The 26,808-nt window shown below is 39.5% G+C and overlaps 1 protein-coding gene across 10 annotated transcripts in view; it reads right to left on the bottom strand.

The window, feature by feature from the left end:
• The window catches only part of CACNB2 (calcium voltage-gated channel auxiliary subunit beta 2), a 402,144-nt gene that overhangs the window by 2,746 nt on the left and 372,590 nt on the right, over nt 1-26,808 (bottom strand). For 5 of the 10 annotated variants that reach the window (XM_054503021.2, XM_054503022.2, XM_054503026.2 and 2 more), the window contains 7 exons: nt 24,065-24,198; nt 19,931-20,011; nt 19,372-19,430; nt 10,659-10,768; nt 4,160-4,311; nt 2,168-2,263; nt 19-204 (listed from right to left, as the gene is read on the bottom strand). In XM_054503021.2, coding sequence (XP_054358996.1) covers nt 19-204; nt 2,168-2,263; nt 4,160-4,311; nt 10,659-10,768; nt 19,372-19,430; nt 19,931-20,011; nt 24,065-24,198 — 818 coding nt within the window. Of the gene's footprint in view, nt 1-18; nt 205-2,167; nt 2,264-4,159; nt 4,312-10,658; nt 10,769-19,371; nt 19,431-19,930; nt 20,012-23,386; nt 23,449-23,903; nt 23,924-24,064; nt 24,199-26,808 lie in introns of all 10 variants that reach the window. The other 5 variants (XM_054503024.2, XM_063669606.1, XM_054503027.2 and 2 more) reach the window with 2 other exon arrangements.

Genomic DNA, 26,808 nt, shown 5'->3' with positions numbered 1-26,808 from the left:
TATAAAAACTCCCCTTACCTGTGAATTAGAGGCTAGGGTGGGGCTAAGAGGCAGACTTGAAGTGGCTAATGTACGGCTAAGGAGAGGGTTGGGGAGGCTGCTGCTGGGAGGATGGGTGGCCTTCCAGTAGGCCTCCAGATAGTCGGCAAGGTGCTCACAGGCATCCTCAAGCTGGTTCTCATCCAAGATCACATCGAACAACTCCTGCAGAGGCAGACATTCCAGACCACATTGACGCCAGCCCAGTTTTCACCCCCTTCCCACCTCCATAAGAGGAGGAAGGGGCTCATGAGCTGCACCCCTTTGTACTTGCTCCTGCTTCTATAAGTGCTGCTACTATCTTCCTTTTTATTTAGTTAGCAAGTGTCTGACTACCTCAAATCATTGGTGAGGGCACTGAATGCTTAACTAATAATGGCCAGAAAGGTAACAGTTGTTAAGGACATGGCAGCACAGAAAAGTTGTCTATCAGCAATGAAAAAAGGCATGGATACTATGGTAGAAAAAGAGATGAGATGTATATATATTTGAACAGAATGGGAAGAAACCTATTCTTGACATCAAGATCAGGAAATCTTTTTTCTTTTTCTTTTTTGAGATAGAGTCTTACTCTGTTACCTAGGCTGGAGTCCAGTGGCCTTATCTTGGTTTACTGCAACCTTGGCCTCCCGGGTTCAAGTGATTTTCCTGCCTCAGTCTCTCAAGTGGCTGTGGTTACAGGTGCCTACCACCAAGCCTGGCTAATTTTTGTATTTTTAGTAGAGGTGGGGTTTTGCCATGTTGGCCAGGCTGGTGTCGAACTCCTGGCCTCAAGTGATTCACCCGCCTCGGCCTCCCAAAATGCTGGGATTACAGGTATGAGCCACCATGCCTGGCCCAAGATTATGAAGTCTGAATTTAGAAATTAATAAGGTAAGATTAGGATGTGAAATTTTGAGATTGTCCAAACTTCACAGTAGTTCAGTAGAGAAGAAAAAAAGGTCACTTTTCAAAAGATTTTTTAGTGTTTATTATAAATTTTAACATACATTAAGCAATCAAATATTTATAGACCCTGAAATGGCTACGCTTAAAAAGAAAAAAAAGCCTGGTGCAGTGGCTCATGCCTGTAATCCCAGCACTTTGGGAGGCCAAGGTGAATGGATCACTTGAGGTCGGGAGTTTGAGACCAGCCTGGGCAACATGGCAAGCCCCATCTCTACTAAAAATATAAAAATTAGCAAGGCATGGTGGCATGTGCCTGTAGTCCTAGCTACTTGGAGGGCCGAGGTGGGAGGATTACTTGAGCCCGGGAAGCAGAGGTTGCAATAGTGAGCCGAGTGGCCACCACTGCACCCCTGCCTGGGCAACAAAGCAAGACCCTGCCTCCAAAACTAAACCTAGGAAAGCTCTAATACCTCAAGGCATTGCATGTAAAGCACAGACAACAAGTGAGAATCGAGGTAACTTATTACTTAGAAATTGATTTGAGACCATGTGAAAGTAAATGTCTCAGACAGTTATTAAGAGCAGACAACTTGCTCCCTATGATCAGAAATGAATAATATACCAACTCCAAATAGACTGGTCATACAAGCCAAATTTTTGGAACCAGGATCTTGTGTTAGATATTAACAAAGTGACGTTACTGCAGGATGTACTGAAGCTTTTGGTAAGCTATGATCATCATTTGGATTACTTGAGCTCAAAACACGTGATCATAGAAGGAGGGAGGACAGTTTACTTTGGAATGAATACCACTTTAAGTGATGAGGATTCTCTTCCCTGACTGACAGGTGTTTGACTGTTTTTTTCAAAATATAATGCCAGTTCTGGCCAGGCATGGCGGCTCATGCCTATTATCCTAGCACTTCGGAAGGCCAAGGCAGGAGGATCACTTCAGGCCAGGAGTTCTAGACCAGCCTGGGCAACATAGCAAGACCCCATCTCTACAGGGGGAAAAAAAAATTAGCCGATCATGGTGGCATGCACCTATAGTCTCAGCTGCTTGGAAGGCTGAAGCAAGAGGATCACTTGAGCCCGGGAGTTCAGGGCTGCAGTGAGCTAAGACCATACCACTGCACTCCCAACATGGGCAACAGAGCAAGACCTTGTCTCAAAAACAAACAAACAAAAAAACAGGTCTGATCTCTGTAACTGGATTATGCTGTACATAGAGATAACTTACTGGAGGACACTGAGCCAGTTTATCAGCTGCTACCATCTGGACGTTGAGGTGTTTAGCTTGAGATTTCCCCCGAGATTTTATTAACCTTTGTAAAACCTGTAAAAGATAATGAGTTTTTAACAGAGTAATAACTACATCCAGGTAAAGTACAAGGTACATTATTGACTCCTTTCTCTGGGGCCTTTTTATATACAGCACAAGGGGCTTATAATAGATGGAGCTATAAGATCATCTGCAAAATTAACATGTTAACATAAATCACAGTTGCAAGCTTTAAGCACTCACATTCTTTTTTCTAAGCTAGCAGCTCTCAAACCCTCTTTAAAGAAGCTAAAATTGAAAACTATTAATACATTTATTTAAAAATTCACAATAAATCTGATACATGTTTATATATATATATATATATATTTTTTTTTTTTTGAGACGGAGTCTTGCTCTGTTGCCCAGGCTGGAGTGCAGTGGCGCGATCTCGACTCACTGCAAGCTCTGCCTCCCAGGTTCACGCCATTCTCCTGCCTCAGCCTCCCGAGTAGCTGGGACTACAGGCGCCTGCCACCACGCCTGGCTAATTTTTTTGTATTTTTAGTAGAGACGGGGTTTCACCGTGTTAGCCAGGATGGTCTCGATCTCCTGGCCTCATGATCCTCCCACCTCGGCCTACCAGAGTGCTAGGATTACAGGCATGAGCCACCACGCCCGGCCAAATTTTTTTTAATACAAATAGCTACATTTTTTACAAATCTCTCTAATGGCTGCCTGGCTTCATAGAAGACAATTGCAGTCTCCTGTTTGCTTTTACAGTCAACCTGCTGCAATGTCTTGTTTTGGTTGAAATATGTGAAGAAAATCCAACCTCCTACAGATTTGTAATTGAGAAAAGGAGAAACAATTTAGTATAGTCTTCTTTGATACTACACTAAAACTCAACAAATGGTAGTTCCTTAAAGACTATTTGTTATGTGGAATCTGAACCTGCAGTGAAATTTTCTTACTCCATGACATTCCACTGGTCTGTCTTGAAATTAATATTATTCATTGATCATACAAACAATAATGGTTCACTGACTTCAGATCTTCCAAATGTTGACATATTCATTAAAATGTTGACATATCTCATTATACAGTATTAAAACATCATATTCATTAATATTACCATTGATCTCCTCAGAGAAATCTTTATTGAGAAGCTTACAAGTTCTCAGAGGTGCATACAAGTTTTCTAAAATTCTGATTGTTGTCTGAAAGCTTGAGTTTTATCATTGGCAACACATGCTGTTCTCCTTTAAGCGACAGGCTTATTTTGTCCAAGAAAATATCTGCTACACCAAGTCAGAATAAGCATAGCCTGTCAGTTGTTGTTTGAGATAAAAATGGTATTCTATGAAAAACATGGCTAGTTTAGTTCACAACTCAATCAAACCAGTGCTTGTCCTTACTTTTTGGTATGCAGCAGGAGCTTTGTGTATACTTTACTTTGTTTTATTACACTGAATATTAAAAGTCAAGATTTAATAGAAGTAATAAACTTTACTACTTTATCAGGACATTAAGTGAAATTGGCTTTTTTTCCCCTTAAACTGCAAAAGCATGGTGGTGCTGAATACAGTAACTGCTGGTACTTTGATACCACAGTCTTGATTTATGTTTGGACGCCAGCAGTTTCACCCACCATTGCTTTTGCATCAGCCATGCAAATATCAAAACAGTGAAAATGGCAAATAATGTGTTAGTATTATCATGGAAGTAGTTATGACTAAATGGACCCTCTAAAAGTGTCTCAACACTCTCCAGGGATCCATGGACCACACTTTGAGAACAGCTATTCTAACCCATGAAACTATATCAATTTAAAAATTCTTGACTATCATGTCTCTTCAAATTCTGTATACATCATAAAGGCTATTGCAATAGCCCAATTATAGAAAGCAGAACATAAAATACATTTTAGGAAAGTTTGATTATAGAGCAGACAGTAGCAATCCTACTTACCTTAGGAGAAGAAATCTTTACATATACTATAATAGGGGCCAAGGAGGTTTTACTGAGTTGAGCTGGATGATTAATCGTATCCGCGTCAAGGACCACCAATTGCAGTGTTCTTGCAAGTTCAAAAATCCTTTCAATTTCACTCTGAACTTCCGCTGTAAAGGGTGAAACAGTTCAGTTAAAGTGCAGTATTTTTAAGATAAAGTAAAATGGCATACTGTTTCTTCAACAGAGAAGTGAGTAGGTCAGCCATTATGTTAATGCTTACAGGCAATAGAATTGATAAAAATTTACAACAGTAATTTATCCTTTTGGAAAGGGCTCTTTCTCCACACATCATTAGGATTTAAGGAATTTTTCTCTCAGCCGGCTACAGAATTTACTTTTAGTATAATACTTGGATTGTGGAAATTTTTAGCTCTCTGCTGACATTCTTTGTGCTTGCACTCTATGAAATCATTTCATAAAACTGCTGTAAAATAAGAACCTTGAGATATCTTCCGTGTGTTCATTGCAGACCACTTTGCACTAGCAACTCCTTTCACTGCATGGGCTGATCTATGTTTACATGTCACCTGTATGCCGTCTAGATATGTTTATTAACAAGATGAAATACAAAATAAAACAGGAAAGACGTGAATGGCACCAGTAACAAACATATCCAAAAACACACCTCATATTTTCCAACCAAAGTAGTCATGTTTTAAAAGGGCAGTTTTCAGAGGCAGCACTACAGAAATCTAAAGTGTAAAATTTATAGAAACTTATCACAAAACATTAAAATATCTAGTTGAACTCCAAGAAAATTACATTCAGTTCATCTGTTCCATGATCTCCAAAGACTCAAAATCCGGACTGTCTGACAGAATTTTCTGCAATGAGGGAAATATTCTCTATATGTGGTCCAGCGTGGCAGCAGCTAATGGGCTACTGAGCACTTGAACAGGCATGTAAATTTTTAAAATTTCATAAATTGCCAGAAGCTATTACTAGGCAGCATAGGTCTATAAAGCATAGTACATAGCTTTCAGTTCCCACTGCAGTCGTGGAGGTTGAATTCCATGAGACTTTTATGCCAGCAAATGTGGATTTACAATTACCTTTTAATTCCTCTTAGGCAGTTCGATTCTTGCCAGAAGCTTCCTGGAGATAATTTTAACTAGTACATTATTGAAGAAAAGGTATCTCTCTGGTCAGTAATCCATCTGCCTCACAATATGTTATGACTTGAGTCCTTTTGTTTACCTAGATATCTTTAAAAAATCAGGGCCCAAACTACATGAGATACTAGCTTTAAAATAACATTGGGCCACTGAATCCCAGTCAAGTTACAACCTAAATTAATATTTATTGTAAGCATTAAGAAATCTGATCACAAAGATTTTCATCTTTGTTTCATCTGTTAAGTGTTCAGACAGTCACAGCATCCTGTGTAACTCCTTTTTAAAGGTTTGAGCACTATTTTTATTGATTATAAGTTTAATATGTGGGTTTTTTTTTTTTTTTTTTTTTGAGACAGAGTCTCTCTCTGTCTCCCAGGCTGGAGTGCAGTGGCGCATTCTCGGCTCACCACAATCTCCTCCACCTCCTCAGTTCAAGCGATTCTCTCGCCTCAGCCTCCCACATAGCTGGAATTACCGGCATGTGTCACCAGGCCCAGCTAATGTTTTGTATTTTTAGTAGATATGGGGTTTCACCATGTTGGCCAGGCTGGTCTCAAACTCCTGACCTCAAGTGATCTCCCTCCTCAGCCTTCCAAGGTGCTGGCATTACAGGCATGAGCCACTGCACCCAGCCCTAATATGTACTCATTGTATAAAACCTGGATAGCCTTAAAATATATTACATATACGGATATTATTTATATTATGTCAATATATTAACATGTTTTAATATATACACATATATAAAGATATTTGTGGTATCCCTATGTACATACTTTACACTCCTTTAATTAAAGGGAAAGAGTTTTAAAATATTTTGAAGTGGACTTTCAGAATCCTGGTGCAACACCATATTAGTAGATACAACCTTAAGGATCGATGACAAATTCTGATACTACTTTTGGCTTCAAAGTAAAAATGATGCTTTTAAAAAGGGATGTATCCATGCTAGGAATTTTCCTTTGACAGAGTATATCATGCTTAGAATTTACTCTAATAAAGAAATGTCAGAAACTTCCCCAATGTTCGTTTCTGAAACTGAAAGTAAATTTGATTCTTTCCAGTTGTCCTAGCTAATGAAAGAATGCAGGTCAGCATCTTGAAGAGGGGGCAAGCCTTCCTCATCTCCCCACATCCCACAGTTTCTTATACCCACTGAATTAAACTGAAAAATGAAGAACACCTTTCTATGCTTTATATCTCTAAAATCTATAAACAACACCAGGAACAATCAATGTTTCCTCTAAGATAAAGAAGAGAAGCTACAACACTGATCATTAGAGAAATGCAAATCAAACCACAATGAGATACCATCTCCCACCAGTTAGAATGGCTGTTATTAAAAAGTCAAAAAATAACAGATGCTGTTGAGGTTATGGAGAAAAAGGAACGCTTATACACTGTTGATGGGAGTGTAAATTAAATTAGTTAAACCATTGTGGAGGACAGTATGGCAATTCCTCAAAGACATAAAGATAGGAATACCATTTGACCCAGCAATCCCACTACTGGGTATATACCCAAAGAAATATAAATCATTCTGTTATAAAGATACATGCATGTGTATGTTCACTGCAGCACTATTCACAATAGCAAAGATGTGGAATCAACCTAAAGGCCCATCAATGATGGAGTGGATGAAGAAAACATGGTACATAGAGGGTAACGACACACACACTGGGGCCTATCAGGGTGGGAGGAGGAAGAGAATCAAGAAAAATAACTGATGAGTAGTAGTCTTAATACCTGGGTGATAGGAACTTAAAAGTTAAAAAACAAAAAACAGAAGTTAACTTATTTAGAAGGAGGTTTCTGTAATCAAACAATACTGTAATAACAGAGTGGAGATGGTTACTTTCATTGTGGCTAGTGTTGAGGGACACCTAAGTGGTCAGTTAAGAATTAGTAAGACCTGGAGGTAGCTCTAGTATGAGTTATTTAATGTCATATGTGTAATTCCAATACCATTTTCATAATTACTACACACAAAACTCTTAATTTTGACCAGTGCCTGCCTTATCTTGCAAAAAGAATCTGTATAAGCCTTCTCTAACTACCTTTCTCCCCAGGCTCAGTAAATTCTGCCTCTCTGTTCCCACTGCCACATATCAAAGTGGCTTGGGGGGCAGAAGTGAAGCGTCATCGCTTCATAGAGCTGTATGGTCATTGGGTAACATATTGAACCTCTTAGAACCTAAGTATTCTTATCTGTATTACGGAAATGAGGACTAAATTAATCCACATGCAAACTTCCGTTACAGTTATTGCAGTACTTGGCCTACAGTAAGTGCAGACAGTACATGACTTATGATGGTTTGACTTAAAGATTTTTCAACTTTATAAGAGTGTGAAAGCAATATACGTACAGTAGGAACCGAACTTTGAGTCCCCATACAACCATTCTGTTTTTCACTTTTAGTATTCAATACATTACATGAGATACTCTACACTTTATTATAAAATGGGTTCGGTGTTAGATGCAGTTGGTTTGCCCAACTGCATTTTTTTTTGCATTTTTGTACTTTTTGCATTTCATTATAATAATATTACAGCCTCCTCCTTGCCTTGTGCTCTTTATTCCTTGGTCTGCTGCTGCTTTTAGAATTCTCAACCACTGACCAACCATCTCTGTCTGTCTGTATATACAAGATTTTGTCCATGTCTTCCTGTAAAACAAACACTATGAGAAAGAGGACTTTGTGTCCTTTACTTTTGTGTCCCTGAGCACCAAAATAATGCCTGGCACATGGATGGTATTCAAGTATTTGCTAAATGAATGAATGCCTCCAGTCTGTACATGGTCCCCTACCACCTTAAGAATAATGATATGGTTTGGCTGTGCCCATTCAAATCTCATCTTGAATTGTAGCTCCCATAATTCCCACTTGTCATAGGAGGGACCTGGTGGGGGGTAACTGAATCATGGGAGTTGGTCTTTCCCATGCAGTTCTCCTGATAGTGAATGAGTCTCATGAGATCTAATGGTTTCATAAAGGGGAGTTCCCCTGCACATGCTCTCTCTTGCCTGCTGCCGTGTAAGATGTGACTTTGCTCCTCCTTCACCATCTACCATGATTGTGAGGCCTCACTAGCCATGTGGAACTGTGATTCCATTAAACCTCTTTACTTTATAAATTACCCAGTCTCGGGTATGTCTTTATTAGCAGTAATTCTTGTGAGCGTCAAATGATGTGTGGAAAGAGTTTTAAGTGTGACAGATAAGGACATAAAAAAGAAACTGCTATAAGCAAAACACATGATCACATTTTTTCCTGAGAACAGACTAATACAAATAAGCTCCAACCTTTTCATGTCTTACCCCTGCCTCTCTCTCTGGTGTCATCTCCCATGTCCTCCTTTTTAAAACCATATATTTTAGCTTAAATGAAGCACCTATGTTTTTCAGAAACCTGTTGTGGCTTTCACTGTCTCGAATCACTATCAACCTCTCCACTCCTTTCCCTTTTTTTCTTGGCTAAATCCTGGCATCTTCCAACCTCAGCTCAGGATCAGCTCCCTGGAAAAGCCTTTCCCTGTGCCTCCTGCAGCAACAGCTCTTTGGCAGCCAGTTCATGGCTGGACCACTTTGCTCATCACCCTCTATCTCAACGGGCTCTTCACTGATTCACCTTATGGCTACACCTTGCTCCTTATGGGAAGGGGCTTCATCAGTTTATTTTTTTATTCACGGGCTTCCACATGATATTTGGTATCTAGTGTATGCTCAATGAAATACATAGACTGGAAGATTCATTTAAAAACAATGTATAATCAGTAGTTGTAAAAAACATCTTGGCAATCTAAGGAAATCTGTTACGTAATTGATTCCACTGATGAGTCTAAAACATTACTTGACTTCGTTAATTCAGTTTAATTTATGAAATGAGCATTTTATAATAATTCTTGGCCAGGTGCAGTGGCTCATACCTATAGTCCTGGCACTTTAGGAGGCCAAGGCAGGAGGATTGCCTGAGCCTGGGAATTGGAGACCAGCCTGGGCAACATAGTGAGACACCATCTCTACAAAAAATTAGCCCGATGTAGTGGCATGTGCCTGTAGTCCCAGATACTCAGGAGGCTGAGGTGGGAGGTTTGATTGAGCCCATGAGGTCAAGGTGCAGTGAGCCATGATCCACACCACTGTACTCCAGCCTGGGTAACAGAGGGCGACCCTCTCTCAAAAAAGTCAAAATAAAAAGTAATTCTTGTGAGCATCAAATGTTGTGTGGAAAGAGTTTTAACTGTGACAGATGATGAGGACATAAAAAGGAATTGCTGTAAGCAAAACACATGATTACATTTTTTCCTCAAATATATTTCTAAACCTGTTACTGAAGTCTTGCCAATGAAGGGTTGTTAGGTGAGAAACAAAACTGAGTTCTATAATGTATCATGCTCATTGCTAACAGATAAAGTTTATTATTTATAATAGTTTTTCTATTATTTATATAATCATGCTTCAGAGTAAACGAAGAAGTTCTATGTTAGAAACCAGCCTCTCAGAGGATTTGTATATCTAACCTATAAACAGAGAAAAATTAAGCTCAAAGATCTGACACAACTCTCAGAAAGTTTACTTTATAAAAACAGAAACCTAACCATCCAGTAAGCAACATGTGTAACAGTGATTAGCCTAAAACTCCAAGCACATACCAAAAAGATTAAATAGCAGCTGAAGGGTCTCAATGTAATCAATTCAGTATACGTTAATAAGCAGTATCCACATACCACCCCTGTAAACACAATAACTCCCTACATTGTTTTTACAAATAAAACAAACATATCGATATCTATCAATAAATATAGCCAGGAATTGACTTCATCCTTTACCAATTTCCACACCCACAAATTATACTCTCCTGAGAATGATTTCATTATTGATATACAACAGGAATTAAGGAATATTTAGGATAATAATGGCTATCATTTATTGAGCACATATCATGTTTAATCCTTGCAATGATTCTACGAGGTAGTTATTTTATTTCTTTTTTACGATGAGGAAATGGAGCCTTCAAAAGGTTAATAAACTTGCTCATGGTAACACTGATGCAAAGCCAGGAGATCTTAGAGTCTGCAGACACCAAAGCTCACGTTAGTGAAAACAAACCACAACCAAAACATTAATGCTGACAGCCTGTGGAATTCTTAACTTGAAACTATCATAACAAATCCTTCCACACCATGAAATCAGCAAGACCATAGCAACAGCTATTGGCAGCACACACCTGTTTTTTCTATACTCTGTGACACATGGAATTATCATCTTGTTAGATCTTCTTATTATCAACATCGGGAGAGGAGAGTTTAAAAAGCTTAAGCTCATTGCACAGACTTACCTAAGCTTGACCTTGTGTTGGATCTTTCTATTATTGCATGCTTACTGGGATTGTTTAATACCGAGCGTTTGGCAAGCGAGATGTCAGCGGTGACCCTTGTGATGGATATCCTGTTGGAGGAAAAAGTCACAGAAGAACTTAAGGTTATTGGGCTAATCAAAGGGGATAGAAGTGTATGCCCCAGATTCATCTAAGTATGAAATATATATAGCGACCATATTTTCAAACCATATGTGTTAGGATACTTACTTACTCATTTTTTTTTAACTTATTCATTTTTGTTTATCTTGCACCTGCCTTACTTTGTCTTTTGTTTGTTTTGAGACAGAGTCTCGCCCAGGCTGCCCAGGCTGCAATGCAGTGGCGCGTTCTTGGCTCACTGCAATCTCCACCTCCCAGGTTCAAGTGATTCTCCTGCCTCAGCCTCTGGAGTAGCTGGGATTACAGGTGTGTGCCACCACACCCGGCTAATTTTTGTATTTTTAGTACAGAGGGTGTTTCACTATCGAAGCTGGTCTTGAATTCCTGGCCTCAAGTGATCCGCCTGCCTCGGCCTTCCAAAGTGCTGGGATTACTTTACAGGTGTGAGCCACTGCACCCGGCCCTATCCTACACCTGCCTTACACTGCATTTATTGGTTGCTTACAATTATCAGATAAGTACTAAGCACTTTATTTGAATTACTAAATGATCCAAAAAGCTCTAGGAGAAACGTTTACTCCCACTGTTGCTGATGAAAAATGAGACTCACAGAGAGATTATTTATCCAAGGGTATGTACTTACTAAGTGGGAGAGCTGGGATTTGAACCCAGACTCCTGACCCTATATTCCTAGCCTCTGTGCCATAGTTCAGTGCTGTGATAGGCATGAAAAATAAATAAGAACCAGTCTTCCCTCACATAGCTAATGGTCTAGTGGCAGAGATAAATAATAAAGGAAAATAATTAAAGGTGATGATTGTTGTGGAAAGAACATACAGGGTATTATGAGAGACAATAATGAATTGGGAGTATCATTTTAGATAAGGTAGAAATGAGAGCAACAAAATTTGGGAGCTGGAAATAGCAAATGACTTAGACTGGAGAAAGCTGAATATTCAAGTCAGCAGTAGGAAAAAGCTGTGAAGCAAAATTGAAGGCTCACAATATTTCTAAAGAAGGTAGAGAATGAAGGTGGGGCGAAAAGGAAAAGTTTGGTTAAAAAGTCTGTTTCAGTTACAGCCCTCCACTGCCCCCTCACAATATCAAATAGCCAGGTGACAATTCTTTTCCTGTGTGGTACAAGACCCTACATTTTTTATCTTGCAGGCAATACAAGAGGGCCTCTGACCAGGGAACCCTAGACAGAACAGGAGCATGGAATACTGGATGGAAAAGAAAGGATTCTGAATGTTGAGTCTTCAGCCTTTTTCCTCATTGTACAGTTTTGGTAGCCAGGCTTATATTTATATCCCCAGGGGTCAGAATGGAAGATTCTTCTCTGGGGAGTCTGACTGCCAAATTGTAAGGACCCAAAGATAATGATATTGGAAGTTTCCTGTGTAAATTGTCTAACGAGATTGCCATACACAGAAACACAAAGTTGACAAGCTCCGCCTATGAGCACAGAACTTCTGATTAATTATTTTATGCCTTATTTTAAAATTTGAGCACAGGACAGTTTGTCAGGCATCTTCAGAAAACCTCTCGAGAGACCAAAACAAACAGAAAAGTCAATCATGACAATTATTCATAGTTAAAAGCTAAAAGATGGTTTTATCTATGAGACTAGAACAAATTTCTATTTAAAGACTTAGAATAAGAGCTTTTGGAAGTAACATGATAATAGAAATAGAAAAAAAAGCAAAAGAAAGGTTAAAAGAAATGTAACATTTCCAAAGGGTAAGACAAAAAAGAGTTGGAAGATAGGAGAAGAAAAGTAAGAAAAGTAGAGATAACCCAAGAGGTTCAAATTCCGAATTACAGGAGTTCAGAAAAAGATAATAAAGAAGACAGAGGAAAGAAAATAAAGAATTAATTCCAGAATTAAGGATCTGATTTTCCGAATTGAAAGGGTCCGGCACACGGGTTGAAAGATCCACACCAAGACTTATTTTTATAAATTTCATAACAGTGGGGACAAAGAGAAACCCATAAGCTTTCAGAGGAAAAAGACAGGTCCCAAAGGGCTGAGCACTAGAATGCTTTGTACTTCTCAAAGCAACAATGGAAGCCACAAGGTAATGGAGCAAAAAGCCTTCAAAATTTGGAGGGAAAACTATTTCAATCAGAATTCCATGAGCATTTAAACTAGCAATTAAACAGAAAGGTTTGTAAACATGCAGGCTATTGAAAAAAATGTTTATGTACCTTTCCTAGGGAAATGACTGGAGAAGGTTTTTGACTAAAATGATAGTAAAGCTTGAAAGAAATCAAGGGATCTGGGAAACAGGAGCTTCAACCCAAAACAAAGGTGAAAGGAATCCCCAAGGATATAACACGGAATGTTCCAGAATGACACCCAGCACAGAAAGATCTAGACTGCAGCACGCTAGAATGTCCCAGAAGGATTCAGATAGACAAATTAATTTTGGCTGGCTCCATATTTAATATTTATTGAAACTATGTAAATAACAGTCAAATGAACTATGTCATATAATGCGTTTTTTTTTTTTTTTTTTTTTTTTTTAAGACAGCATCTCACTGTCACCCAGGCTGGAGTGCAAGGGTGTAATCATAGCTCACTGCAGCCTCAACCTCCCAGGCTCAAGCGATCCCCCTGGCTCAGCCTCCCAAGTAGCTGGGACTACAGGTGCATGCCACCATACCTAGCTAATTTTTTTTTTTTTTTTTTTTAGTAGAAACAGGGCCTCATTATGTTGCCCAGGCTGGTCTCAAACTTCTGAGCTCAAGCAGTCCTCCTCCCTTAGCCTCCTAAAGTGCTGGGATTACAGGTGTGAACCACTGCACCCAGCCTAATGTACTTTCTTGTGTATTTTCCTCGTGGTTTCCATGAGATAAACAACTTTTTATTTGCTCAATTTTTTTTTTTTTTTTTTTTTTTTTTTTAAAGACAGAGTCTCGCTCTGTCACCCAGGCTACAATGCAATGGCGTGATCTTGGCTCACTGTAACCTCCGCCTCCTGGGTTCAGGTGATTCTCCTGCCTCAGCCTCCTGAGTAGCTGGGATTACAGGTGCCCACCATTGAGCCCAGCTAATTTTTATACTTTTTGTAGAAACAAGTTTCACCATGTTGGCCAGGGTGGTCTCAAACTCCTGGCCTCAAGTGATCTGCCTGCCTCAGCCTCCCAAAGTGCTGGGATTACAGGCGACAGCCACTGTGCCCAGCCTCAGGATTATTGATTTCTAGTAAGATTGTCCTGCAGAAGATTCTGGCAATGGTATATTTATCCCTGTAGCAATTCAGTATGCATTCCAAACACTTCAGTGCTGATTGCTGACGTTTTGAAAGTCACTGAAGGAAAACAAAACAAAACAAAAAAACAAAAAACCTGAATTTATCCTGGGTGGCTTTCCTTCTTGTTCTCAATTTCCTTGTTAATTTACCTGTCACCATCCTACAAGGTGAATCTGAAGATTGCTTTGTTTACGTGACACAGTTGGTTACTGTGAATCCAGTTTTGAATGGGCTACTTTATTGCACACAACAGGAGGAGGAGGATGATTTATTTCTTCTTTGATCTGACACACTGACACTACTTAACAACCAGAATGTGATTCTGACAACCCCCCAGGGCTGCTGCAAATGAATTTAAGTGGGTTTCAGAAAAGAAAAAGGAATTCTTGACTACCTAGAACCTTTTGCATAACTAACATTTCCTTTCATATTTTCTCCTCTTGGGCTTAAACGTTTTTAAAAAATAAATTTAGCTTATTTAATAGATGATTAAGGAATAATTCATTTTTCCCTTTTAGAATGTCATATGTACATACACACCTGATGCTTTTGTTGAATTTTCATCCTCTATTGCTGTCTTGCCTTGCCAGAAGCAAAGACAGTCAGTAATTCAGTTACTCTAGATGTCTTGCCATGGGTAAAAATGTTAAATTTGTACACGGCTTTTAAATTCTGCCTTATGGACTCGTTTCTTCTTCTGAGGACTGTTAATTGGGGACAACAGGGCTAGAATATAGAACCCCAGCTCTACAAGTCAAGATGAGCCAAGGCAGGTCTATTAATTAAACCATACGGAAGTTACTTCTGGCTAGAAATAACAGATACTTTAAGATATTTTGTTTATCTGTTTCTTAAATAAAACCAATCTGGTTGGCTGATACACTCGAACATGGGTCCAAAATCCACCCTCTCTGGCTGGAATGTGTCTTCCAGATTCAAAACTTACTCAGGTTTAAGTACAAGTAGTAATCCAGGAAATTCCATCCCACTTCCCCATCTCTGGCATTTAGGAAAGGGCAGTGGGTTGACTTAGGCATGGAAAACACAGTGCCTTTGTTAGCAGAATTTTTTTTAGTGTTCAGGCTCATGTTGACAATTCCAAATTGTGATAAATGACAAAGCCAAGGATAAAGAAACAAAAGCTAAATGGAGCAGATTAGAGGTATGCCTTTTATACTTGGCCAATGCCTAGTAGCCTTGGTCCAAGTTAAAGGTTCTATTTTCCTCTCACAAACTGAAAAATATTTCTTAAAGACAGGTAAAATTAAAAAAATCTAATTAGGAATATTTGGTTGGAAGACCTTGATTATAAAGTCTTTTCATACCTTGAAACTTATAATAGTTTTTGTTTTCCTCATTCTCTCCTTTCAGTTCTTTGCCTGATCACTTTTTTTTTTTTTTCTTGAGACAGAGTCTCACTCTGTTGCCCAGGCTGGACTGCAGTGGCGCGATCTCGGCTCACTGCAACGTCTGCCTCCCGGGTTCAAGCAATTCTCAGGCCTCAGCTTCCCGAGTAGCTGGGACTGCAGGCACGCGCCAACACGCCCAGCTAATTTTTGTATCTTTAGTAGAGACGAGGTTTCACCATGTTGGCAAAGCTGGTCTCGAACACCTGATCTCGTGATCCACCCGCCTCGGCCTCCCAAAGTGCTGGGATTACAGGCATGAGCCACCATGACCAGCCTGCTTGATCACTTACTAACAAGACTTGTCCTCCTATAAAAGTTTCCTCCCTGCCCTTGCCTCCTCTGCCAAAAGTCAATATAAATTAGAAATGGTTGTAGTAGTAGGTGTGGTCTGGAAAGAAAGTACTATAGTAAGAAATCTAAAAGAATCCTGAAACCAACAAATACTATCTGTTGCAGTGGTCCCCAACATTTTTGGCACCAGGGACCAGTTTCATTAAAGACAGCTTTTCCATGGACCGGTTTGGTAGGAGTGGGGAGACGGTTTTGAGATGATTCAGGCACATTACATTTATTGTGCACTTTCTTTCTATTATTATTACATTGGAATATATAATGAAATGATTATACAACTCACCATAATGTAGAATCAGTGGGATCCCTGAGCTTGTTTTCCTGCAACTAGATGGTCCCTTCTGGGGTTGATGGGAGACAGTGAAAGAACACTAGGCATTAGACTGTCCTAAGGAGCATGTAACCTAGATCCCTCGCATGCAGAATTCACAGTAGAGTTTGTGCTCCTATCAGAATCTAATGCCGCTGCTGATCTGACAAGAGGCTGAGCTCAGGCAGTAATGTGTGAGTGATGAGGAGTGACTGTAAATACAGATGAAGCTTTGCACACTCCCCTGCCACTCACCCCCTGCTGTGTGGCCCCTAGCAGGCCATGGACCAGTACTGATCTGTGACCCGGGGGTTGGGGACTCCTGATCTATTGTAGTTGCATTGTTAGGATGGGAGGAGGAAAGGAATGTGGAGAAGAGACGCACTGCATTTATCTGGTTAAAAATACAGAAATATACCCTAGCCCTGTATGTTCCAGGTCCCCTGTAATAACCAACTCTTAAACTTTGAGGTTTCCATTTTGGACTCTAGTCATGTCTTTGATGCTTCAGGAGCTGGCTTAACATTGAATGATGGCACCCATTAATTATTTGATTCAAGACTGCCTTTCAATAGACTTTAAGCTCCACAAAGCCAAGGCCCCTGTCTGTTTTTGCTCCTCACAGTGCCTGGCACATAGAATATACTCAATAGATACTTACTGAGGCAAGTTGAATAGTGAACGGGGGGAAGAGGAGGAGAAAGAAGATTAAGTCCAAGCCCATTGGCGCGACACACTAGATATGACCCTTGGGTTTGTTACCAGTCACTCCTTGCCCATGTCCTTTAAGATCTGGGTGTAAGTTGCCTTACACATAATGCTGTGTCGTACCTCAAAGCCTTCACACCCTGTATACCATCTGCTGAACATACCCTTCTCTTCCCTGTAATCCATTTGGTCAAATCTTAGGCACCATTTAAAAACTCTTCCAGATGTGGATGTCCTGATGTTGGTGTTAATTACGCCTCCCTTTATGCTACTTGCACCTTGTGCATGCATATAACCAAGTTGCCCTTTTACTTATATGCAGTGTTACTGCTACAGGTTTCAATTTATGGTTTCCATGAGAGCTCTTCATAGGCAGAGACTGGCTTCACCATCTCTGCATTTCTCTAGCAGAGAGTATGCAGCAGACATTCATTCAAAATTCATCTGGCCACTGCTCATGTTGAGTACTGCTCCAGGCACTGAGAACACAATAGTTCACAAAACATTCTCAAACCCTGCCCTCATGGAGTTTATCGTCTAATTATGGGAGAATGACAATAAACAAAAATAGTACTGGAAATACATAAAAGAGCACTAGAAAACAAAGGGAAAGGAGAGACAGAACAAATGAACGCATGTGTATGTGTGCATACATGTACACACGTATACCAAGGAGAATATCTGAGGGAAAAGTGTTCCTAGCAGAAGGAACCGCAAAGTGCCAAAGCCCTGAGGTGATCGTGTAATCTGTCTGTCTGGAACACTCAAAGAACAGCAAGGGAGTAAGTACGGCAGGGTGAGAATGAGCGAGGGAAGAGCAGCAAGAGAAAATCTAGGTAAGGGCGTGTGGAAGAATAGACCATAGGAGGTCATGTAGGCCACTGTAGGACTTTGGTTTCTACTCAGAGGAAAAAAAGAAGTCACTGGATGGTTTTGACTAAAGGAGTGGTGAGCACTAGCTCACATTTTAACAGGGTCATACAGCAGCTAACCTGAGCACAGGCTTTAAGGGAACAACCACAGAAGCAAGGAGACAAGGTGGGAGGCTGTTGCAACAATCCATGGAAGAGATGAAGATGTCTCAGACCAAAATGGTGGCAGAGGATGTGTGAGAAGGGCTTCGACTCTGAATATATTTTGAAGATACAGACAACAGCATTTGCATGTGAAATATAAGAGAGAAAGAACAGTCAAAGAAAATCATCTGGGCTGAAGGGTCTTGGGACTGAAAGACGAAGAAGCTATTAATTGAGATAGGGAAGACCGTGGGAGGGGTAAGTTTTGGAGGAGGTTACATTTGAAAAGTCCATTAGACATCTTAGTAGTGATAATGAATAGGCAATTGTATACATGGGTCTAGAATTTAGAGGAAAGACTGGCAAAGGAATGGAATTTAAAAATCTGATGCTGAATGAAATCACTAAACGAACGTAGATAAAAGACATCATAGAGCTTAGCCCTAGGCAGTCCAAGATTTCCAGTTGATGAGGAAGTACCAGCAAAGGAGACAAAGGAGCAGTCAGTGTGACAGAAGGAAAACCAGAAAAGTGTGGTTCCAGAAACAAAGCAAATAAAGTATTTCAAAGAGGATGGAATAATCCACCATGTCAACTATTGCTCATAGTCAAGTAAGATTAGGACTGAAAATTTGTCCCTGGATTTAGCAATGTGAAGGTCATGGGTGATCCTGACATCACTAGTTTAGCTGAGTGGTGTGGGTGAAAACATAACTGGGGTAGGCTGAAGAAAGTGGAAGGAAAGCCAGTACACTCAATTGTTTCAAGGAATCTTCCTGTAAAGAAAAAAAAAAGACACCTAGAGCAATATGAGGTCAAATGTGAGAGGAATTGACATTTTTACACGTTGACAGAGTTTCCATTAGAACAGGAAATACTGATGAGGAGAGAGCAAAGGATGATTACAGCTGTGTATGGATACGTCTAGCAGAGAGGGGATGGGGAATGAGATCTAGTGCCCACATGGTGGGTTGGCCTTTGCTGGGAACATAGTCATTGGAGATAAAACAGCATCCAGGCAAACATGCAACTCCACAGGCGGGGTTATGGAAATGCCTGGATGTTCTCCTCCATTTGCCTCTATTTTCTCAACGACACAGGGAAGCAAGTTCACTGGGGGAGCGTGAGATCAGAAGGGGTTATCAGAGGTTTAAGAAGGGGGAGATGGCACAGAAGTCTTTTAGAAGAGAGGAAAAGTGAATGGAAGAGGGATATTTAGTGCGATGGCTGGGCAGAAATAGAGGGCCAGTTGACCATGAGTTGAGGGTGAGACCGGCCAGTGGCATCCTGCCCAAGGTCAGCTTATGGATGCAGGTACAGGAACTACACATCAGGGGTTAAGGATGTACAAAGCAAATATGATAAATATTGATTGAATCAGATTAAATTGAGTGAAACTTATTTCCTGTCATCATATAGACATCAGAGGGCCATTTTCTGTTGGAATCACACACCTGTCCCAGCAGCGTTTTGCCATCTTTAAGACAAAATCCACAAAACCCAGTATGCTGAAATACTCACCGCCCTTCAAATCTGTGTTTTAAAAAATCAAACAGCGCTTTTTGCATCATATCTGTGACCTGCAATTGAGCAAGCAATAAATTAAGATATGACCGAAAAAAAAAACATTACTAATGATGATACAACAATTTTACTTCTCTCAGGAACGCTTGAAAACCTGAGCTTCGCATTTGGAAAGAGTGGCAATATGAGGTTGCCGCATTTTTCTGCTTCTGAGTTCTGATGCAATGACAATTAAACTGAACTTATCATGATGTTTTAGTGACAAATAACATTGCAAGTGGTTTCAATCGGTCTCCATTTGACACTATTTCCTGGACTGAGTACACTGCAGCTAGCAGAAATCTTCAAAGCAACAGCCAGGTAAACAAAACAGAAAAAGGACGAAGCAGTGTATACCACAGCTTGCAGAACAACATGCTTTGCTGCTGTGACCTCTCTAAGCTCTCAAGTTGGCTCCTTAAGCTGTAAAATTCAGAGAGAGGGTCAGGAATAGGAGGCAGCATCACAAAGAAGTTCAGCATGCAAGTTAAGCTTCCTGTGGAAGGCTGCTACCCACCTCGTAGCCCTTCAGAGAAGGGCCCACTAGGACCACTGGTCGCATGGAAGGTACCACATCATACGGAGGAGTGTGCTCTGTCTGCAGAGAGAGGAGAGGCTTTTAGATGTTTCACAGGCAGGTAGAACATAAATATTTTATGTATAAGGTACTCTTTCTGAACTCTGTAATATGAGGCACTGGCTTTCCACACATTTTATTTTCCCCACTTGCCTCTTTTCTACACAAACCCAGTCAAAGATTGGTGGGTTCATTTTCCTAAAGTTTCAAGTTACTGTTGTCTACAGTTTTCTTGCTTATCTCAAGAAATGCTACCGACCTATTCGTTCCTAAAGCAAGAGATGCTGCTTTTGAAAAGAAACTAGTTGATAGAACAAAGAGAAACATGCCTCATGCAAGATAGGTGCTTTAGGCTTGACTAGGAGTTAATATTGCTTTTCGGCTGCGTTTGAACTTTCTAAAGAGTTGTAGTGATTAGACCTAACGTGGTTAATTACAGAGGAAAGAAAGATTGCGTTACCTTTGCATCTTAGGTGTTTGTCTTACCTGTCTAAAACCTCATTTCAAAATATTATAACTCTCACTACCAATATTTTACCTAATCTCAAAATATTTTAACTCTCACTACTATCAAAATTCTCTTTCATTGTGAGAGTTTAAATGAGCATGCATGCTTATTTTAGTAAAGAGTAATCATGATCCCTGATCACAGCTTAGTGATTAATGCTTTTGAATTTTTTGGTTTCTATACCTTGGTACTTCAAAGGTAAGGTTTACGTGTCTTCGAGGGAAGGTGATTAATGTATAATAATATATTCAACCATGCTATAGTGGCCTCAAAAGGTTCATTATCAATGTGCATATCTAATATGATTCTCAAAAGTAGTTTTCTGTCAGATAACTAATCACGTCTTTCTGCAGTAATTTATTTCTTTTTAATAAGAGGGGAGAAGCTAAATTTTGTAGCAATTTCTAAAACTGTCAACACTTTTCATGTTAATTGCTTCAAATAAAATGGTTGAATAACATCTTTCGAAAAATTAGGTAACAGCTAATTGGTTTATATTAAAATTGGCTCTTTTGATAGCATAAAATACTAAACTGACCCAAAAATGACTTTTTAAAAAAAATGCGTAAGAGCGATATGGCCTTAGACACTGTAAGCAAATCATTGCTATATGAATCTTTCTGGCTAAGGAGTGTCAAAAAATATAATTTGAGAATCACACACACCAACAGAAAAATGTTCTGTAAATGATTTTAAGAATTCAGTACACTGATGTGCAGATATGAATGTCATTTTTGCATCTGCCTGTCACTCAAGAATGTTTTATTGTTGCTTAAAATTGCCCATTACAAACTTTTCTGGCTTCATTGAATTCACATTGCCTCGGGGGGAATTAGAAAGCATTTGAAATTCAAAAGCTTCCATCTGAGATTTTACCCGTAGTCATAGACGAAATAATCAGAGGGGAGAAAAATATTACCGTGACTGGGCTGTCAAATTGCACTGCCTAAAATTTCACCTAGCATTCAGAATTAATTTTAATTAATTACAATTTCACCTAGCATTCAGAATTAATTTTAATTAATTAAAATTTCACCTAGCATTCAGAATTAATTTTAACTGACACAATCAACGTAGAATACAGTTTTGAACAACAACAACAAAAAAAGACAAACATAATACAGTGACAGCACACATACCACACAAGCACCACTCTAAAAGCAACCTAAAACATAGAAAACGATCTTCTCATTGAATCTCAGGCTGTTGTTTTGTTTTTGAATTCTACATGGATGTTAACCACATTATCAATAACATAAGAAGAATGAATACCAGTGCCGAAGGCATCATAAGCATATTTCTTAAATTATTTCATGTATACCACCTGGGATCATACTGAAAATGTTTAGAAGCGAAGTCCTTATAACTATGCGGTGTAAGAACACCTTTTCACCGTTGAAATTAGGAATGTAAATTTCCTGCATTTTAGTAACAGCTACCAAGAAATTTTATCTCAAGACTTTAATTCTGAAGTGGCCCAGTGTTTGATAGGTCTTTGATTCCTTCAATCTATAACTGCCAACTAGCAAAGGGTCACCCGTTGCTGGTAATCAATCAGCTTCTTAATCAATAGGGTAGCTACAGAAATTACCTTATTTGATGGAATATTGGTGCTTTGTGCCCTATGAAGAATGACACCGTCATTTTTGTCTACTCTTTCCTGTTAACCCTATTTAGCTTGATTTTTTTTTTTTTTTTTTTTTTTTGGAGACAGAGTTGTCTAGCTCTGTTGCCCAGGCTGGAGCGCAGTGGCATGATCTCGGCTCACTACAGTCTCCACCTTCTGGGTTCAAGCAGTTCTTCTGCCTCAGCCTCCCAAGTAGCTGGGATTACAGGTGCCTGCCACCATGCCAGGCTAATTTTTTGTATTTTTAGCAGAGACAGGGTTTCACCATGTTGGCCAGGCTGGTCTCAAACTCCTGACCACAGATGATTCACCTGCCTCAGCCTCCTGAAGGGCTGGGATTACAGGTGTGAGCCATTGCGCCCTGCCTGCTCAAATTATTTAGTGAAAAAATTGTGATAAATGTTTTTAAAGTTTTAGAATTTAAAGATAAGCAAACTTCAAAAACCTATCTTGACAAACATGGTTTTAGCTCACGTTCCTTCTCTGTCAAGGCCCGAATGTCTTAGCGATGCCGATTTTCTAAACTTCTGAATGATGGACACTGTTAGTCACTTGGCTGCTAGCTTTAGCTATAACAAGAAGATCGGACCCCAGAGATGGGCCCACTGTTGTGGGTGAACATCAAGCTGAGGCTATGTTAACACAAAAATCCAAGTGTTGCAATTTTTGCCTGGAATGCTGAAGTTTTCCCTTATTAAAGTAATCATAATTGATTCAAAAAAGCCAACTTTACAGTTCAGTATCTGACACCTCATTAATGAGTTCCTCCGCAAACCAAAATACTTGTTTGCAGTGGAAAAGTGTTCATTATGTGGAGAGTTTGGGGGCAGAAGATGGACAGACTTGACATCACATGTGCGTGTGAGAATATATCCATGGTTTTGCCAGACTCGGCAACATTAGTAAGACCCTAAAAGACAGCATGGTAGCTGTGGAAACTGATGGGGAAAAGAGGGGAAAAGAGGGGAAAAAAAGGGAAATTTGGGGGGAGGGTAGTGGTCCTTAAAAAATAATGCTTTAAAGCTACAAAACGGGTGAGAGGAAAAGGCTTTGTCTGAAGTAACGAGAGCTCAGGAATACCCTATAGTTTCCATTTAGGGGACAAGGAGCCTCACTGTGTAGCATCTTGGATGGCCAATGGCAAACGCTCTACGCATGACCACTGGCTGCATTGTCCAACGGGTGAGACGCTAAAATCTGACTGATGGAGAAGGCAAGAACATCGGGAGAATATTTATATATGACAATAGGAAAAACTCACAGTAAACCGCCAAAACAAGCCTGCAGTTTTCCACTGGTCTTGTTCATCTGCAGATTTTGCACCTAGTGGATTAGAAGTTTACATACTGACTAAATTAAAACTTGAATACTTTTTTTTTGTTAGTACAAGCTATGTGTCTGGATATCATAAGTCAGAATTTAATAACTGCTTTAATATGTTTGATCATAAGTTAAATTTCTGGATAAAAGGAAGAGACACACAGAATAAGCATGCACAATTTAGGTGCATTATATGGAGCTGTCGGTGTTTGACATCCTTGAATGTTGAAACAAATTCCCTTGGTGGTAGATATTATTCCATCAAAAAGGATAAGTACTGTAATGGTGTTTTAACAGGTCACTCCCTGAATTTAGTTGGTTTGAAATGCATGAACTCAATTAGCTGTTGATAGGTTCTTTGCTTGGGACAGAAATGATTGTATTTAATACAACTGTGGGAATTAATGCTAATGATGCCAGTGGCAGGATAAACACAGCTTATGTCAATGTAAACTTACCGATTTCTGCTTCTGCTTAGCTACAGCAGCATGGAAAAGAAACAAATAACAGAGCATGCACGTTATTGGCTTGTCAAAGGACGCAGACAGTCAACAGGACTAGAAATGTGACGCAGTGCAGTTGAGCAGGTGGACAATGGGAGCTTGGAAGTTAATGTTACCTTCTTAAAGAAGGGCATTCTTTTCTCTTTGGAGTGGGGTGACGTTACACTGTTTGCACTGGGTTTAGGGGAGCGGTGGTTTGCTGGAATATCATTTTCTTCTGCATCTAAGCCAGTAGCATCTATGTCTATAGCTATATACAGACAAACAATTCAAAAATCAGGTGGACAGGAGAGGAAAAATAGGTTATAAAGAAAATAAGATGAAAGCAAATAAAACTAACCATAGTAAAAAAAAAAAAAAACTATCATGAGTGCTCAACACAGTAAGCAAAGAAAATTAAATTTAAAGGTAAAGCACGTTAAGAATGCAAGGTAATCAAATCTAACGAAACTGAAAGATACACTTATAATCTGCTTGAATGAATCAGTTTCATGCTAGACCTCTTGAATATTTTCAGAGAAACATTTTAAATCTGTAGTTTCAAATATAATGTTGATTTTCTCTGTATCAACTGTATAAAAGTGGAGTACAGAACATTTGACTTCATTACAATATCTTAAACCAGCTTTGAGATAACAAACAACTACTTTGAAAACCTTTATTATAGGTGAATGCAAAAGTAATTGCGGTTTTTGCACTGTTGGAATTTGCCATTTGATATTGGAATACATTCTTAAATAAATGTGGTTATGTTATATATCATTTTAATGGGCATTTCTCACTTTATGCATTTTTGCTAATGACTTATTACTTGCTGTTTTTTATGTTTATTTTAGACTATGGAAATGATGTCAGACAAAAAGTGAATTTGAGTGACTTTCTTATTCGAGTTCAAAATGTGTCGTAAAGCAGTGGAGACAACTTGCAATATCAACAGTGCATTTGGCCTAGGAACTGCTAATGAACGTACAGCACGGTGGTGGTTCACGAAGCTTTGCAAAGTACACGAGGGACTTGAAGATGAGGAGCATAGTGGCTGACCATTGGAAGTTGACAGCGATTACTCAAGAACAATCATCAAAGCTGATTCTCTTACAACTACACGAGAAGTTGCTGAAGAATTCAACTTTGGCCATTCTACGGTCATTCTACATTTGAAGCAAATCGGAAAGGTGAAAAAACTCAATAAGTAGGTGCCTCATGAGCCAAGCAAAAAAAAAAATTGTTGTTTGGAAGCGTCTTCTCTTATTCTATGCATAAACAGTGAACCATTTCTCAGTCGGATTCTGATGTGGGATGAAAATTGGATTTTATATGACAACCACTGACAACCAGCTCAGCTGCTGGACTGAGAAGCTCCAAAGCCAAACTTGCACAAAAAAAAAAAAAAAAAAAAAAAGGTCATGGTCACTGTTTGGTGGGCTGCTGCCGGTCTGATCCACTATAGCTTTCTGAATCCCAGCGAAAACATCACATCTGAGAAGTATGGTCAGCAGATTGATGAGATGCACCGAAAACTGCAACGCCTGCAGCCGGCATCGGTCAACAGAAAGGGCCCAATTCTTCTCCGTGACAACGCCTGGCTGCATATTGCACAACCGGCTCTTCAAAAGTTGAATGAATTGGGCTACGAAGTTTTGCCTCATCCATCATATTCACGTGACCTCTTGCCAACCGACTACCACTTCTTCAAGTATCTCGACAACTTTTTGCAGAGAAAATTCTTCCACAACCAGCAGGATGGAGAAAGTGCTTTCCAAGAGTTTGCCGAATCCCAAAGCACGAAGTTTTGTGCTACAGGAGTAAACACACTTATTTCTCATTGGCAAAAATGTGTTGATTGTAATGCTTCCTATTTTGATTAATAAAGATGTATTTAGGCCTAGTTATGATTTAAAATCCATGGTCCGAAACCACAATTACATTTGCACCAACAATACAATGTGCAAAAAAAGATTTTTCTTTTTGCAGATTTTGTGTAAAAATAATGACAGCGTGAAAAGTTTCACTAAAATTGCAACAGACATTTGAGAGAAAGAGAGAATGGAAAAATTCTCAATCCAATCAATGCAAAGGGGTCATACACAAGGCCAATGATTCAGGGAGGGCTCCAGGAAGGACAGGATTAAACTGATTTTAGGCTGATGAAGACTAATGGGAAAACACTGGGTCCCAAGATATCTGAATGAAATCAGTCTAATAAAATGACATTGGAAGACTTCTGGTGACTTATGCAAAGCCACTGGGTTTAACAAAAGAGGCAGAGTGGAAGGGCACGAGGACCCAAGAGGATATGCCACTGGTTTCCTCATCTGTGAAATGAAGGGTTTAGCTTTGTTGCTTGACATGCTTTTACTTTTCCCATTGTTCCACCTGAAAATATAGTACTTAAAAAGTGTTACAAGAAAAAAAGATGCATAATCTCACTTCAAATTTTACAAAATGCTTCCACGTGCAATCGAAATAGCTACAAAATTTTATCAACTGCAGAATCAGAGATGGAAATAAAGATCAACTTCAAGGCTCTATTTTTAAGATTAAAAAACTCAAAATTTAAGGGACTTGTTCTTGGCAAAAACTCGGCAGTCAGGATTCAGACCTACTCCTCTCGCGTAAGTGAGTCTATAACCCTCCGTATACCACGCTGCCCACCTAAGTGAGTCTGTAACCATCTCTATACCACACTGCCCATCCAGGCGAAGTCCCTTTTCAATCTGGGTGCCCTCTTTCAGTTCCCTTCACATCCTGAATGGGGTCATGTCCTTGGTGTCAGGAGTCAGGATGACATCGTAGAGCTAAGCTAGCTAGAAAATTATTCTATGGTTAAGAATCAGTCAAGGAGAAGAAAAAAAATTTACTT

Source organism: Pongo pygmaeus, chromosome 8 (genome assembly GCF_028885625.2).
Source record: "Pongo pygmaeus isolate AG05252 chromosome 8, NHGRI_mPonPyg2-v2.0_pri, whole genome shotgun sequence".
Classification (NCBI taxonomy): Eukaryota; Metazoa; Chordata; class Mammalia; order Primates; family Hominidae; genus Pongo; species Pongo pygmaeus.
The sequence above is the reverse complement of the archived record's forward strand: the minus strand, read 5'-3'. Positions and strand labels throughout refer to the sequence as shown.